Source organism: Daphnia pulex, chromosome 8 (genome assembly GCF_021134715.1).
Source record: "Daphnia pulex isolate KAP4 chromosome 8, ASM2113471v1".
Lineage (NCBI taxonomy): Eukaryota > Metazoa > Arthropoda > Branchiopoda > Diplostraca > Daphniidae > Daphnia > Daphnia pulex.
This window is the reverse complement of record NC_060024.1, coordinates 744891-760558: the sequence shown is the minus strand read 5'-3', so window position 1 is coordinate 760558 and position 15668 is coordinate 744891. Positions and strand designations below refer to the sequence as shown.

Genomic DNA, 15668 nt, shown 5'->3' with positions numbered 1-15668 from the left:
TCTGTTGGCAGCTAGTCCTAGGCTTCGGCCGGTTGGGCTGTTGCTAATTCACTCCGAAGCACTTAGTCCTAGGTTTCGACCAGTTGGGCTGGTGCTAATCCCAAAAATCCGAACATCCGACGCCGAAATCTGCAATCCGATCCGAACATCCGACTCCGAAAAATTCCGAATCCGAACATCCGACGACGAAAAATCCGAACATCCGACTCCGAAAATTCCGAATCCGAACATCCGACTCCGAAAACTCCGAAAATCCGACTCCGAAAATTCCGACTCCGCATCCGACTCCGATTAATCCGTCTCTGAATTTCCGCAATCCGAATTCCGCATTTGACTCTGTCCGTCCCGATCTTTACTGAATCCCGCACCACGCAAGGCCAGCTGGCCGTCAAACGAGTGGGGGTGCAGTAAAAGCCAATCGTCTTTCATCTTCATCTCATCGATCATCATTCTTTTCATCATCGTTTCATCTCACCTTCGTTCGCCGTTCAAACTTTCTGCTTTCCGAGTTATAAGATGGACGCCGATTTAGAAAATCAGCCGGGCCCATCTGACGAATTTGACCAAAGCTCCGACAACAGCGACTCTCCACCGCTGGTCAGTGCAAAGCAATTAAAACGTGAGCGCACGGTTGAAAAAGCAAGACACACCAAGTTGATCACAAAAATTAATCAACACATCGCTGGACTGGGTAGCAAACGGGAGCTAGCAGTGCATCGCGCGTCACTAGCCGATCAACTAGAAGAATGCACAGCGGCTCATGAGCGATACATCAAAGCGCCAGATTTCAACGCAAAGAAAAAAGAAGACCCAAACGACTGGATCAGAAAATGTGAAGCAAAAACGATGGAAGTTTATGGCAAAATCGACAGATATATCCGCACGCCGCGGTCCTCCATACACTCATCTGTCGGCGACGAAGCAGCGTTTAACAACACGTTAACAAAACAACCCGAAAATCCAGACTCGGTCGTTGGCTCATCAGTTTCAAAATCGAAAGCGTCACAACGTTCCGACTCCGCCGCCATCATAAGCGAGATGCAGCAACGTCTAAATCAAGAAGCGGAGTTAAGAAGGAGCGTCGAAGATCAACTTTCAAAAGCGACGATAACTTTGACGCAGATGACCCTCGATTCCGTGAGAATTTCTAGCGAAATCGAACGCAACGCTGAGCTACAACGAAAATTCCAGCAGCAAGCTGATCAGATGGCGAAAGAAAAAAGAGACAGCGACGAGGCCGAACTTCAATATCGAACTCTGGTTGAAAAAGATAAACGAGAGACGAACGAAAAACACGAAAGGGCTATGGAAGCCGTCGACACCCGAATCAAACAGCTAGAAGAGCTGTCACGGCAGAAAAAAGAAGTTGAACGTTCCGAAAAAGCCGATGCCCCGGGACAGGGAGCCATCCAGAAAAAGCGTGTAGACTTCAGCGACCACAACACGGAAGTTACAGCTGAAGGGACCAAGGAAACGGACGACAATGGCAACAGAGAATATTTGATTCGACGACCAATACCAAATTTTTCTCGCGACAAACCGGAAGCTGCCAATCCAAGTTCCAATCCTGGCTTTTTCAACAGCAGCACCTTTGACGATTTGAATTTAGATGGCGATCAAGATCCGTCATTCAACCGCTACGTTCCGCCTTCCTTTGGAGCGCAAAACTATCAGACGTCATTCTTCCAGCCCACCGCTCCGCTTTTATTCGGAACGCAAAACCATAGTGCGAGATTCTTCCAGTCCACCGCTCCGCCTTCATTTGGAGAAGCGAATAAAAAACCGACAGAAAAAAACGAAAGTCGGAACAGCCCGACAGTCGACTCGTCAAAATGGTCGTTCAACAACACGAAAAGCGGGCCGGCTGCTGGCAACACCCCGAACCGAAAATCCGTATTCCGAATGCCGCGACTAGATCTTGACCCGTTCGATGGCGATCCAAGAAAGTGGCCGACTTTCATCGCCAATTTTAGAGATTTAGTCAACGACGATCAGGCGATATCAAGCACTCAAAAAATGGCGCTTCTCCGAAGTTGTTTGAAATCAAACATTCAGCAGAGTCTGGGTGATTGTCTAAACGATCCAGCTTTGTATGAAGCAGCGCTTGAAGAGCTCGAGTGTACATATGGCCATCCTCATCTAATTTCAAGAACGTACATTAGAAGCATTCTTGATCTTCCGAAAGTTCCGCATTTTAACGACTATCGAGCCCTCTTAGGATTTTCTACGTCCCTGCGTGGCGCCGTGTCGTCGCTGAAAAATGGCGGCTACGAAAATGAGCTGAATTCCGGCGGCCTACTAGAAATAATTCTCGACAAGCTCCCTGCTGACATTCAAAGCAAGTGGGGGAAGAAGATAGTAAAAGTGCACCCGCAATTCCTGACTCTGCAAGATTTTGTACCGTGGCTGCACACCATCGTGAAAGCCGAAATGGTTGTGAAGCACGCCAAAGCGTCAAATTCTCAACCGACAGAAGGAAAAGCTGGACGACAAGACCGAAAACCGGGCCGGCAAATTCAAAGCAAATTGAATTTGCCCGTCTCACCAACGATCCTCTCGATATCGACCGCATCGAACTCGAATCCGAAACCGAAGGTTCAGAACACCGTTCAATTCAAGAACCTAAAAGAATGTCTTGTTTGCAACGGCAATCACAAGCTCCAAGACTGCAAGAAATTCTCCGATTTATCCGTAATCGCAAGGAGCGACCTCATCAAGAAAAATGGTTGCTGTCTTCGGTGCCTTGAAAAAGGTCATTTAGGTCGCGACTGTAGCAGCAGCAAAAAGTGTGGTGTCGACGAGTGTCAACACAACCATCATAGTCTCCTACATGGCGCGCCGCGATTATTTCCGAAGCCGTCCGTCAGTGCGACGACCGAAAGTCCAGCAACAGCAGTGTCGACAAAGCGAAACGACAGTGGAACCGGCGGGACCGCCGGATCGACCCATTGCTACACCTGCGCCATCCGCGAGAAGGACAGATCATGGTCCGTGCTGTTGGCCGTCGTGCCAATCACAATCTGGAATGGCAAGAAAAATCTCGACACGTTTGGACTGTTGGACCCTGGCAGCGAAGCGTCTCTTATCTTAGATCATGCGGCCGACAAAATTGGATTGACCGGACAGGCCCAAACGATCCGTCTGAGAACCTTCCATGGCCAAGATCCGGATATTCCGACGCGCACCGTCAACTTCGACATTTCTCCGAGAGACGACCAATCACGATTCAAAACTATGAATGCATTGACCGTCCCGCAATTGAATTTTGCAAAGAAGAAATGCCACTGGCCCAGCGTCAAGAAAGAATGGAATCATCTGGCTGATTTAGATTTGCCCACGTTTGACTCAGCCCTCGTCACCGTCATTATAGGGCGAGATATACGTGGTGCTCATCGTATTCTAGAAGAACGCTGCCACTCCGGAGACACTGGCCCAGACGCTATTTTAACGCCATTTGGCTGGTGCGTAGCCGGTGCAGTGCCATCACGAGTGTTCGAGGCCTCCGAAAGAAGACCCGGGATTTATCAAATCCATTTTCAGCCATCCGACTTAGAGTTGAGAGAAGATATCGCGAGGCTGTGGCAAACCGAAGCCTTCGGTGTCCAGAAACCAACTCAGCCGATTCTCTCTCCCGAAAACCGGAAGGCGATGGACATCCTTGAAAAATCTATCCGCCACACCGGAGAGCGACAAGAAGTCGCATTAATGTGGAAGGAAGAAACCGCAGTGCTGCCAAACAACTATTCGTCGGCGGTGCAGCAGCTGCAACATTTGTCCAAGCGCTTCAAACGAGACCCAGCGTACGGCGAAAAATATAACAAGGTCATTCAAGAATACTTGTCGCTCGGCCACGCTATTCCTGTCGATCCGTCTGACACAGGTACGCCCGGTCGCTTGTTTTATTTGCCACATCATGGTGTCACGTCCGTGAATAAGCCGGACAAAGTCCGCGTCGTTTTCAACTGCTCGGCTCGGCATAATGGAATCAGCCTCAACGACATGCTCTACCAAGGCCCGGATTTATTAACCAGCCAAGTCGCAGTCCTCCTCCGCTTCCGTCAATTCCCGGTACCGATTGCCGGAGACATTGAAAAAATGTACCATCAGGTGCAAGTTCCAGCAAGCGATCAATCCGCTCTTCGTTTCCTGTATCAGGCGCCTGGGAGTAACGAACCAATCAAAGTGTTCCAAATGACACGACATGTTTTCGGTGCCGTTTCATCACCAACGACGTGCATTTTCGCTTTGAGAAAAACCGCCGAAGATAATCGACATTTTTATCCGAAGGTTGCCGATCTCGTGCTGTCGAACACGTATGTCGACAATCTACTCTACTCCGCCGAAAACGAAGAAGAAGCCATTCGCGACGCCAAGGACTTCAAGGCCCTATGCCTAACCGGTGGATTTAACGTTGTACAGTGGATGTCGTCATCCCGCCGTGTTCTCTCGACAGTCGCTCCGTCCGAGCTCTCTCGTCCTCATCTCGACTTTAATTCTGAGTTGCTCCCGGTCGAAAGAGCGCTCGGCATCCTGTTGGATTGGGAGACCGATCAATTCATGTATCGAGTCGAACTGAAACCGGCATCGACCATGCGTGAAGTGCTGCAAGGTTTATCGAAGGTCCACGACCCTCTTGGCCTCATTGCCCCCGCCATTTTGCCAGCCCGAATCTTAATGCAAGATATATGGCACAGCCGGTGCGGATGGGACGACGAGCTGGACCAAGAATTCCGAAAAATTTGGGCAAATTGGACCATCGAGCTAAAACTTCTCGAAAAACTCCGCATTCCGCGTTGCATCCGCCGCGTGTCCCACCCCGTTCAGCTGGAACTTCATGCGTTCAGCGATGCCAGCGAAAATGGTTTTGGTGCGTGTGTTTATCTCCGATGTTCATATTCGGACGAAGACGTTAGTGTCGCCTTAGTGCTTGGCAAGGCAAGAGTGGCACCGTTGAAACAGTTATCGATCCCGCGACTCGAACTTCAAGGAGCTGTTTTGGCCGCTCGACTCGTCAGCACAGTCCGACAAGAAATGAATTTGATGGACGTCTCAAAAACATATTGGACCGACTCGCAAACAGTCCTTCAGTGGATTCATTCGACGTCCCGTCGCTACCACGCTTTTGTAGCTCACCGAATAACCGAAATCGTCGACCAGTCAGTGGCAAAAGAGTGGCGACATATTCCGGGCGAGCTCAATCCAGCAGACGACGCTTCGCGTGGCATTCCAGCGTCATCTTTAAACCCGAAACACCGTTGGTTTTGTGGGCCATCATTTCTCCGGATGCCCCGCGAAAACTGGCCAGCGCCCGAACAAATTTCCGAGCCCAGCTCTGACGATCCAGAAGTTGCCCCGTCACGCTGGATGGGAGCGATTTCGAGCGAACCCATCACCCCGCTAATCCGCATTGCCGAACGTGTGTCAACTATGGACAAATTCAAATCATCCGTCGGCTGGCTACGGCGCTTTGCGCGAAATTATTCGTCAAAGGTAAAGCTCCAATCAACGCCCAGCTTTTTATCCGTCCCCGAGCTCCGCACGGCAATGACGTTCGCCTTCCGCATCGATCAACAACATTATTTCGCCCGTGAGTTGGAATTTCTCCGCAAAAGGCGCCCATTGCCCGTCGATTCAAAGCTGGTACATCATACCCCCTTTCTCGACGTCAATTCCGTCATGAGAGTCGGTGGCCGTCTAGATAGAAGCGCATTCAACGAAGATATGAAGCATCCTATCATCCTCCATCACGAAAGTAAATTGGCCCGATTGGTTATTCGTGAGCGACACATTTATCTCGAACATTCGCGACCTGATCGCACGCTCCACGATGTCCGATCGCGGTATTACATCCCGAAGCTGAGACGCATTATAAAATCCGTCGTCGGAGAGTGTGCAAGATGTCGGCTGTTACGCTCAAAACCAGCCCCGCCAATTATGGCTCCTCTTCCGTCTTACCGTCTCCGCCCGTTCACTCGACCATTTTCCGGAACGGGAATAGACTACTTTGGACCGATGACCATCACCATGCTCCGACGATCGTTGAAAAGATGGGGCGTGATGTTCACCTGTTTAACGACCAGAGCCGTCCACATCGAACTCGCCGAAACGCTGTCGACCGACTCGTTTCTTCTCGCTTTCTGGCGATTTGCAAATGTACGAGGGTGCCCTGGTGTCGTTTATAGCGACAACGGCACAAACTTAGTCGCCGGCGAAAAGGAAATTTCCGAAGGTCTGGCGCGGTTCAATCAAGAAAGAATTGGATCGAAATTGGCGAAACGCGGCATCGAATGGCACTTCTCTCCTCCCGTCGCGCCGCATTTTGGCGGTTCATGGGAACGCCTTATTCAGTCCGCAAAATCCGCACTACGCATCATTCTCAACGGTCGGACAGCGTCCAACGAAATTCTGCAATCTGCCTTAGTCGGGGCAGCAGCGTTAATGAATGGACGCCCTCTCGAATATGTCCCGGTCGACCCGCAAGATCCCATTCCGTTGACCCCCAATCATTTTCTTCTCCTCGAAGCTCATCCGAACGAACCTCTGGACGTCATCGATCTGTCAGAAAAACCAACCACCAAAGGATGGAGAGCAGCTCAAGATCTTATCACTCATTTCTGGCGTAGGTGGCTCCGCGAGATCGTCCCGAAACTTAATTCTCGATCAAAATGGACAGCGCCGAATCGAAATATCGCTGTCAACGATATTGTCTTGATTGTTGATCCAGCCACTCGAAGAGGTGAGTGGCCGCTCGGCCGCGTCCACGAAGTCTTTCCCGACCTCAACGGCACCGTTCGCTCCGCATCCGTCGCTATTTGGTCCGGAAAAGGCACCGAAACGAAACTTTGGACCCGAGCGGCTCATCAGCTGTGTGTGCTGGAAACCGAAGAACGCGATGTTTCGGACATCCGAAACAGGGCCGGCTGTGTTACGGATGGAAATTTGACACCTCAGCGCCCTTAGGGCACCGAAATTCCCATCCCGGGACAAAGCGGTCCAGACCACAGGCAGTGGCAATTCCGACACCGTAGAGCTAATATCTCTCCCGATTCTCGATCCGAGACAATTCAAGCTCGTTTTGTATCGAACTCATTTTCTCAAATTGTACTCTTTCGTGTCAATACAAAAGTGCTAATTTTTCCCCCCACACTGATCACTCGAATTTATCGACCCGTTATTTCGCTCGCAACAATAGTTGCCTTCCAAGAAATTGACCCGAGTTCGATTCTCGGCCATCGCAGTTTAGCAATCTTGCTATTTCTTAGCAGACTAGTCAACCTACGGAATTGAAGTCAATATACACAAATGTTACTCTTTAGGTAAAATATAGTTGTTCATTTCTTTTTCGGTCACACATGAATAATTGACAAAGATGTAATTTCTTATTCCTTGGCGATATTTCTTGCAAAGAAACCATTTTATGATGGAGTCTCGATGGAAACATGCCGATGTACTTAGTATATCCAATGTACTAGAAAGATTTTGGCTCGTATGTATGTAAGTTAAGCCGATTGCAATAGTTCTGGAAACGCAGAAACTGTTTGCCAGATGTATTTGACAAAAATGGCCAAAACTTGCAAAATTTTCCAGTTCCTCTTTTCCCATACCAGGAATTGAACCCGGGCCTCCTGGGTGAGAGCCAGGTATCCTAACCACTAGACAATAGGGGATAAAATCGCTTGAAAAATACATATTCCAAATCAATACAACATAATACAATTGTTGTTCTGGTATAAACAGCCTAGGGCAAGGAACTCTTGGATAAGTTAGAAGAGTTTAAATCCCACATCTGTAATGCAAAGGAATTTAGCTAGATCTGATGAGGTCAGGATGGCCGAGCGCTCTAAGGCACCAGACTCAAGAAAATACATATTCAAAAAAAATACATATTCAAACGCAATACAACGTAATACAATTGTTGACCTGGTAAAAATCGCCTAAGGCAAGGAACTCTTGAATGAGTTAGAAGAGTTTTAATGTCACATCTGTTGGGCAAAGGAATTTAGGTACACCTGATGTGGTCATGATGGCCGAGCGGTCTAAGGCGCCAGACTCAAGGACATAATCCTTGCTTCAATAAAAGAAGTTGCAGTATTCTGGTCTTCAATGAAGGCGTGGGTTCAAATCCCACTCCTGACAAACATATAAATATCTGAAAACACATGATCATCGCATTGCAACATAATTAGAGAGGTTGCTTTGATATAGTGATAGAGAATGCTTAATGTTCCACGATACAAGGTCACCAAGTGGTAATACTGGTCGATGTTCTGTAATTTAAAAAGATGTGACAATACGGAAATCATGACGCTAACTCCCGTCAAGCGATGGTGGTATAGTGGTTAGCATAGTTGCCTTCCAAGCAATTGACCCGAGTTCGATTCTCGGCCATCGCAGTTTAGCAATCTTGCTATTTTTTAGCAGACTAGTCAACCTACGGAATTGAAGTCAATTTACACAAATGTTACTCTTTAGGTAAAATATAATTGTTCATTTCTTTTTCGTTCACACATGAATAATTGACATAGATGTAATTTCTTATTCTTTGGTGATATTTCTTGCAAAGAAACCATTTTATGATGGAGTCTCGATGGAAACATGCCGATGTACTTAGTATATCCAATGTACTAGAAAGATTTTGGCTCGTATGTATGTAAGTTAAGCCGATTGCAATAGTTCTGGAAACGCAGAAACTGTTTGCCAGATGTATTTGACAAAAATGGCCAAAACTTGCAAAATTTTCCACTTCCTCTTTTCCCATACCGGGAATTGAACCCGGGCCTCCTGGGTGAGAGCCAGGTATCCTAACCACTAGACAATATGGGATTAAATCGCTTGAAAAATACATATTCCAAATCAATACAACATAATACAATTGTTGTCCTGGTATAAACAGCCTAGGGCAAGGAACTCTTGGATAAGTTAGAAGAGTTTAAATCCCACATCTGTAATGCAAAGAAATTTAGCTAGATCTGATGAGGTCAGGATGGCCGAGCGCTCTAAGGCACCAGACTCAAGAAAATACATATTCAAAAAAAATACATATTCAAACGCAATACAACGTAATACAATTGTTGACCTTGTATAAATCGCCTATGGCAAGGAACTTTTGAATGAGTTAGAAGAGTTTTAATGTCACATCTGTTGGGCAAAGGAATTTAGGTACACCTGATGTGGTCAGGATGGCCGAGCGGTCTAAGGCGCCAGACTCAAGGACATAATCCTTGCTTCAATAAAAGAAGTTGCAGTATTCTGGTCTTCAATGAAGGCGTGGGTTCAAATCCCACTCCTGACAAACATATAAATATCTGAATACACATGATCATCGCATTGCAACATAATTAGAGAGGTTGCTTTGATATAGTGATAGAGAATGCTTAATGTACCACGATACAAGGTCACCAAGTGGTAATACTGGTCGATGTTCTGTAATTTAAAAAGATGTGACAATACGGAAATCATGACGCTAACTCACGTCAAGCGATGGTGGTATAGTGGTTAGCATAGTTGCCTTCCAAGCAATTGACCCGAGTTCGATTCTCGGCCATCGCAGTTTAGCAATCTTGCTATTTCTTAGCAGACTAGTCAACCTACGGAATTGAAGTCAATTTACACAAATGTTACTCTTTAGGTAAAATATAGTTGTTCATTTCTTTTTCGTTCACACATGAATAATTGACATAGATGTAATTTCTTATTCCTTGGCGATATTTCTTGCAAAGAAACCATTTTATGATGGAGTCTCGATGGAAACATGCCGATGTACTTAGTATATCCAATGTACTAGAAAGATTTTGGCTCGTATGTATGTAAGTTAAGCCGATTGCAATAGTTCTGGAAACGCAGAAACTGTTTGCCAGATGTATTTGACAAAAATGGCCAAAACTTGCAAAATTTTCCAGTTCCTCTTTTCCCATACCGGGAATTTAACCCGGGCCTCCTGGGTGAGAGCCAGGTATCCTAACCACTAGACAATATGGGATTAAATCGCTTGAAAAATACATATTCCAAATCAATACAACATAATACAATTGTTGTCCTGGTATAAACAGCCTAGGGCAAGGAACTCTTGGATAAGTTAGAAGAGTTTAAATCCCACATCTGTAATGCAAAGAAATTTAGCTAGATCTGATGAGGTCAGGATGGCCGAGCGCTCTAAGGCACCCGACTCAAGAAAATACATATTCAAAAAAAAAATACATATTCAAACGCAATACAACGTAATACAATTGTTGACCTGGTATAAATCGCCTATGGCAAGGAACTCTTGAATGAGTTAGAAGAGTTTTAATGTCACATCTGTTTGGCAAAGGAATTTAGGTACACCTGATGTGGTCAGGATGGCCGAGCGGTCTAAGGCGCCAGACTCAAGGACATAAACCTTGCTTCAATAAAAGAAGTTGCAGTATTCTGGTCTTCAATGAAGGCGTGGGTTCAAATACCACTCCTGACAAACATATAAATATCTGAATACACATGATCATCGCATTGCAACATAATTAGAGAGGTTGTTTTGATATAGTGATAGAGAATGCTTAATGTACCACGATACAAGGTCACCAAGTGGTAATACTGGTCGATGTTCTGTAATTTAAAAAGATGTGACAATACGGAAATCATGACGCTAACTCCCGTCAAGCGATGGTGGTATAGTGGTTAGCATAGTTGCCTTCCAAGCAATTGACCCGAGTTCGATTCTCGGCCATTGCAGTTTAGCAATCTTGCTATTTCTTTGCAGACTAGTCAACCTACGGAATTGAAGTCAATTTACACAAATGTTACTCTTTAGGTAAAATATAGTTGTTCATTTCTTTTTCGTTCACACATGAATAATTGACATAGATGTAATTTCTTATTCTTTGGCGATATTTCTTGCAAAGAAACCATTTTATGATGGAGTCTCGATGGAAACATGCCGATGTACTTAGTATATCCAATGTACTAGAAAGATTTTGGCTCGTATGTATGTAAGTTAAGCCGATTGCAATAGTTCCGGAAACGCAGAAACTGTTTGCCAGATGTATTTGACAAAAATGGCCAAAACTTGCAAAATTTTCCAGTTCCTCTTTTCCCATACCGGGAATTGAACCCGGGCCTCCTGGGTGAGAGCCAGGTATCCTAACCACTAGACAATATGGGATTAAATCGCTTGAAAAATACATATTCCAAATCAATACAACATAATACAATTGTTGTCCTGGTATAAACAGCCTAGGGCAAGGAACTCTTGGATAAGTTAGAAGAGTTTAAATCCCACATCTGTAATGCAAAGAAATTTAGCTAGATCTGATGAGGTCAGGATGGCCGAGCGCTCTAAGGCACCAGACTCAAGAAAATACATATTCAAAAAAAATACATATTCAAACGCAATACAACGTAATACAATTGTTGACCTGGTATAAATCGCCTATGGCAAGGAACTCTTGAATGAGTTAGAAGAGTTTTAATGTCACATCTGTTGGGCAAAGGAATTTAGGTACACCTGATGTGGTCAGGATGGCCGAGCGGTCTAAGGCGCCAGACTCAAGGACATAATCCTTGCTTCAATAAAAGAAGTTGCAGTATTCTGGTCTTCAATGAAGGCGTGGGTTCAAATCCCACTCCTGACAAACATATAAATATCTGAATACACATGATCATCGCATTGCAACATAATTAGAGAGGTTGCTTTGATATAGTGATAGAGAATGCTTAATGTACCACGATACAAGGTCACCAAGTGGTAATACTGGTCGATGTTCTGTAATTTAAAAAGATGTGACAATACCGAAATCATGACGCTAACTCCCGTCAAGCGATGGTGGTATAGTGGTTAGCATAGTTGCCTTCCAAGAAATAGACCCGAGTTCGATTCTCGGCCATCGCAGTTTAGCAATCTTGCTATTTCTTAGCAGACTAGTCAACCTACGGAATTGAAGTCAATTTACAAAAATGTTACTCTTTAGGTAAAATATAGTTGTTCATTTCTTTTTCGTTCACACATGAATAATTGACATAGATGTAATTTCTTATTCCTTGGCGATATTTCTTGCAAAGAAACCATTTTATGATGGAGTCTCGATGGAAACATGCCGATGTACTTAGTATATCCAATGTACTAGAAAGATTTTGGCTCGTATGTATGTAAGTTAAGCCGATTGCAATAGTTCTGGAAACGCAGAAACTGTTTGCCAGATGTATTTGACAAAAATGGCCAAAACTTGCAAAATTTTCCAGTTCCTTTTTTCCCATACCGGGAATTGAACCCCGGCCTCCTGGGTGAGAGCCAGGTATCCTAACCACTAGACAATATGGGATTAAATCGCTTGAAAAATACATATTCCAAATCAATACAACATAATACAATTGTTGTCCTGGTATAAACAGCCTAGGGCAAGGAACTCTTGGATAAGTTAGAAGAGTTTAAATCCCACATCTGTAATGCAAAGAAATTTAGCTAGATCTGATGAGGTCAGGATGGCCGAGCGCTCTAAGGCACCAGACTCAAGAAAATACATATTCAAAAAAAATACATATTCAAACGCAATACAACGTAATACAATTGTTGACCTGGTATAAATCGCCTATGGCAAGGAACTCTTGAATGAGTTAGAAGAGTTTTAATGTCACATCTGTTGGGCAAAGGAATTTAGGTACACCTGATGTGGTCAGGATGGCCGAGCGGTCTAAGGCGCCAGACTCAAGGACATAAACCTTGCTTCAATAAAAGAAATTGCAGTATTCTGGTCTTCAATGAAGGCGTGGGTTCAAATCCCACTCCTGACAAACATTTAAATATCTGAATACACATGATCATCGCATTGCAACATAATTAGAGAGGTTGTTTTGATATAGTGATAGAGAATGCTTAATGTACCACGATACAAGGTCACCAAGTGGTAATACTGGTCGATGTTCTGTAATTTAAAAAGATGTGACAATACGGAAATATTGACGCTAACTCCCGTCAAGCGATGGTGGTATAGTGGTTAGCATAGTTGCCTTCCAAGCAATTGACCCGAGTTCGATTCTCGGCCATCGCAGTTTAGCAATCTTGCTATTTCTTAGCAGACTAGTCAACCTACGGAATTGAAGTCAATTTACACAAATGTTACTCTTTAGGTAAAATATAGTTGTTCATTTCTTTTTCGTTCACACATGAATAATTGACATAGATGTAATTTCTTATTCTTTGGCGATATTTCTTGCAAAGAAACCATTTTATGATGGAGTCTCGATGGAAACATGCCGATGTACTTAGTATATCCAATGTACTAGAAAGATTTTGGCTCGTATGTATGTAAGTTAAGCCGATTGCAATAGTTCTGGAAACGCAGAAACTGTTTGCCAGATGTATTTGACAAAAATGGCCAAAACTTGCAAAATTTTCCAGTTCCTCTTTTCCCATACCGGGAATTGAACCCGGGCCTCCTGGGTGAGAGCCAGGTATCCTAACCACTAGACAATATGGGATTAAATCGCTTGAAAAATACATATTCCAAATCAATACAACATAATACAATTGTTGTCCTGGTATAAACAGCCTAGGGCAAGGAACTCTTGGATAAGTTAGAAGAGTTTAAATCCCACATCTGTAATGCAAAGAAATTTAGCTAGATCTGATGAGGTCAGGATGGCCGAGCGCTCTAAGGCACCAGACTCAAGAAAATACATATTCAAAAAAATACATATTCAAACGCAATACAACGTAATACAATTGTTGACCTGGTATAAATCGCCTATGGCAAGGAACTTTTGAATGAGTTAGAAGAGTTTTAATGTCACATCTGTTGGGCAAAGGAATTTAGGTACACCTGATGTGGTCAGGATGGCCGAGCGGTCTAAGGCGCCAGACTCAAGGACATAATCCTTGCTTCAATAAAAGAAGTTGCAGTATTCTGGTCTTCAATGAAGGCGTGGGTTCAAATCCCACTCCTGACAAATATATAAATATCTGAATACACATGATCATCGCATTGCAACATAATTAGAGAGGTTGCTTTGATATAGTGATAGAGTTCTTAATGTACCACGATACAAGGTCACCGAGTGGTAATACTGGTCGATGTTCTGTAATTTAAAAAGATGTGACAATACGGAAATCATGACGCTAACTTACGTCAAGCGATGGTGGTATAGTGGTTAGCATAGTTGCCTTCCAAGCAATTGACCCGAGTTCGATTCTCGGCCATCGCAGTTTAGCAATCTTGCTATTTCTTAGCAGACTAGTCAACCTACGGAATTGAAGTCAATATACACAAATGTTACTCTTTAGGTAAAATATAGTTGTTCATTTCTTTTTCGTTCACACATGAATAATTGACATAGATGTAATTTCTTATTCCTTGGCGATATTTCTTGCAAAGAAACCATTTTATGATGGAGTCTCGATGGAAACATGCCGATGTACTTAGTATATCCAATGTACTAGAAAGATTTTGGCTCGTATGTATGTAAGTTAAGCCGATTGCAATAGTTCTGGAAACGCAGAAACTGTTTGCCAGATGTATTTGACAAAAATGGCCAAAACTTGCAAAATTTTCCAGTTCCTCTTTTCCCATACCGGGAATTGAACCCGGGCCTCCTGGGTGAGAGCCAGGTATCCTAACCACTAGACAATATGGGATTAAATCGCTTGAAAAATACATATTCCAAATCAATACAACATAATACAATTGTTGTCCTGGTATAAACAGCCTAGGGCAAGGAACTCTTGGATAAGTTAGAAGAGTTTAAATCCCACATCTGTAATGCAAAGAAATTTAGCTAGATCTGATGAGATCAGGATGGCCGAGTGCTCTAAGGCACCAGACTCAAGAAAATACATATTCAAAAAAAAATACATATTCAAACGCAATACAACGTAATACAATTGTTGACCTGGTATAAATCGCCTATGGCAAGGAACTCTTGAATGAGTTAGAAGAGTTTTAATGTCACATCTGTTTGGCAAAGGAATTTAGGTACACCTGATGTGGTCAGGATGGCCGAGCGGTCTAAGGCGCCAGACTCAAGGACATAAACCTTGCTTCAATAAAAGAAGTTGCAGTATTCTGGTCTTCAATGAAGGCGTGGGTTCAAATCCCACTCCTGACAAACATATAAATATCTGAATACACATGATCATCGCATTGCAACATAATTAGAGAGGTTGTTTTGATATAGTGATAGAGAATGCTTAATGTACCACGATACAAGGTCACCAAGTGGTAATACTGGTCGATGTTCTGTAATTTAAAAAGATGTGACTATACGGAAATCATGACGCTAACTCCCGTCAAGCGATGGTGGTATAGTGGTTAGCATAGTTGCCTTCCAAGCAATTGACCCGAGTTCGATTCTCGGCCATCGCAGTTTAGCAATCTTGCTATTTCTTAGCAGACTAGTCAACCTACGGAATTGAAGTCAATTTACACAAATGTTACTCTTTAGGTAAAATATAGTTGTTCATTTCTTTTTCGTTCACACATGAATAATTGACATAGATGTAATTTCTTATTCTTTGGCGATATTTCTTGCAAAGAAACCATTTTATGATGGAGTCTCGATGGAAACATGCCGATGTACTTAGTATATCCAATGTACTAGAAAGATTTTGGCTCGTATGTATGTAAGTTAAGCCGATTGCAATAGTTCTGGAAACGCAGAAACTGTTTGCCAGATGTATTTGACAAAAATGGCCAAAACTTGCA

The 15668-nt window shown here is 43.9% G+C and overlaps 1 protein-coding gene and 15 non-coding genes across 16 annotated transcripts; 12 read left to right on the top strand and 4 right to left on the bottom strand.

The window, feature by feature from the left end:
- The first annotated feature begins 516 nt into the window (after nt 1-516).
- LOC124199635 lies at nt 517-7180 on the top strand. Its single transcript, XM_046595543.1, has one exon. The coding sequence runs from the start codon at nt 517-519 to the stop codon at nt 6958-6960; it is 6444 nt and encodes a 2147-aa protein (XP_046451499.1). The 3' UTR covers nt 6961-7180.
- A 1141-nt stretch (nt 7181-8321) lies between these two features.
- Nucleotides 8322-8393, top strand: Trnag-ucc. The gene has a single exon. It is a non-coding gene; the product is annotated as a tRNA-Gly (tRNA).
- Nucleotides 8394-8751: 358 nt separating this feature from the next.
- Nucleotides 8752-8823, bottom strand: Trnae-cuc. Its single transcript has one exon. It is a non-coding gene; the product is annotated as a tRNA-Glu (tRNA).
- A 350-nt stretch (nt 8824-9173) lies between these two features.
- On the top strand, nt 9174-9292 carry Trnal-caa. Its single transcript has 2 exons — nt 9174-9211; nt 9248-9292. It is a non-coding gene; the product is annotated as a tRNA-Leu (tRNA).
- Nucleotides 9293-9477: 185 nt separating this feature from the next.
- Trnag-ucc lies at nt 9478-9549 on the top strand. The gene has a single exon. It is a non-coding gene; the product is annotated as a tRNA-Gly (tRNA).
- Nucleotides 9550-10635: 1086 nt separating this feature from the next.
- Nucleotides 10636-10707, top strand: Trnag-ucc. Its single transcript has one exon. It is a non-coding gene; the product is annotated as a tRNA-Gly (tRNA).
- Nucleotides 10708-11065: 358 nt separating this feature from the next.
- Trnae-cuc lies at nt 11066-11137 on the bottom strand. The gene has a single exon. It is a non-coding gene; the product is annotated as a tRNA-Glu (tRNA).
- A 350-nt stretch (nt 11138-11487) lies between these two features.
- Nucleotides 11488-11606, top strand: Trnal-caa. Its single transcript has 2 exons — nt 11488-11525; nt 11562-11606. It is a non-coding gene; the product is annotated as a tRNA-Leu (tRNA).
- Nucleotides 11607-12643: 1037 nt separating this feature from the next.
- Nucleotides 12644-12762, top strand: Trnal-caa. The gene is made up of 2 exons: nt 12644-12681; nt 12718-12762. It is a non-coding gene; the product is annotated as a tRNA-Leu (tRNA).
- Nucleotides 12763-12947: 185 nt separating this feature from the next.
- Trnag-ucc lies at nt 12948-13019 on the top strand. Its single transcript has one exon. It is a non-coding gene; the product is annotated as a tRNA-Gly (tRNA).
- Nucleotides 13020-13377: 358 nt separating this feature from the next.
- Nucleotides 13378-13449, bottom strand: Trnae-cuc. Its single transcript has one exon. It is a non-coding gene; the product is annotated as a tRNA-Glu (tRNA).
- Nucleotides 13450-13798: 349 nt separating this feature from the next.
- Trnal-caa lies at nt 13799-13917 on the top strand. Its single transcript has 2 exons — nt 13799-13836; nt 13873-13917. It is a non-coding gene; the product is annotated as a tRNA-Leu (tRNA).
- Nucleotides 13918-14100: 183 nt separating this feature from the next.
- On the top strand, nt 14101-14172 carry Trnag-ucc. The gene has a single exon. It is a non-coding gene; the product is annotated as a tRNA-Gly (tRNA).
- A 358-nt stretch (nt 14173-14530) lies between these two features.
- Trnae-cuc lies at nt 14531-14602 on the bottom strand. Its single transcript has one exon. It is a non-coding gene; the product is annotated as a tRNA-Glu (tRNA).
- A 351-nt stretch (nt 14603-14953) lies between these two features.
- On the top strand, nt 14954-15072 carry Trnal-caa. The gene is made up of 2 exons: nt 14954-14991; nt 15028-15072. It is a non-coding gene; the product is annotated as a tRNA-Leu (tRNA).
- A 185-nt stretch (nt 15073-15257) lies between these two features.
- On the top strand, nt 15258-15329 carry Trnag-ucc. Its single transcript has one exon. It is a non-coding gene; the product is annotated as a tRNA-Gly (tRNA).
- Nucleotides 15330-15668: the final 339 nt, after the last annotated feature.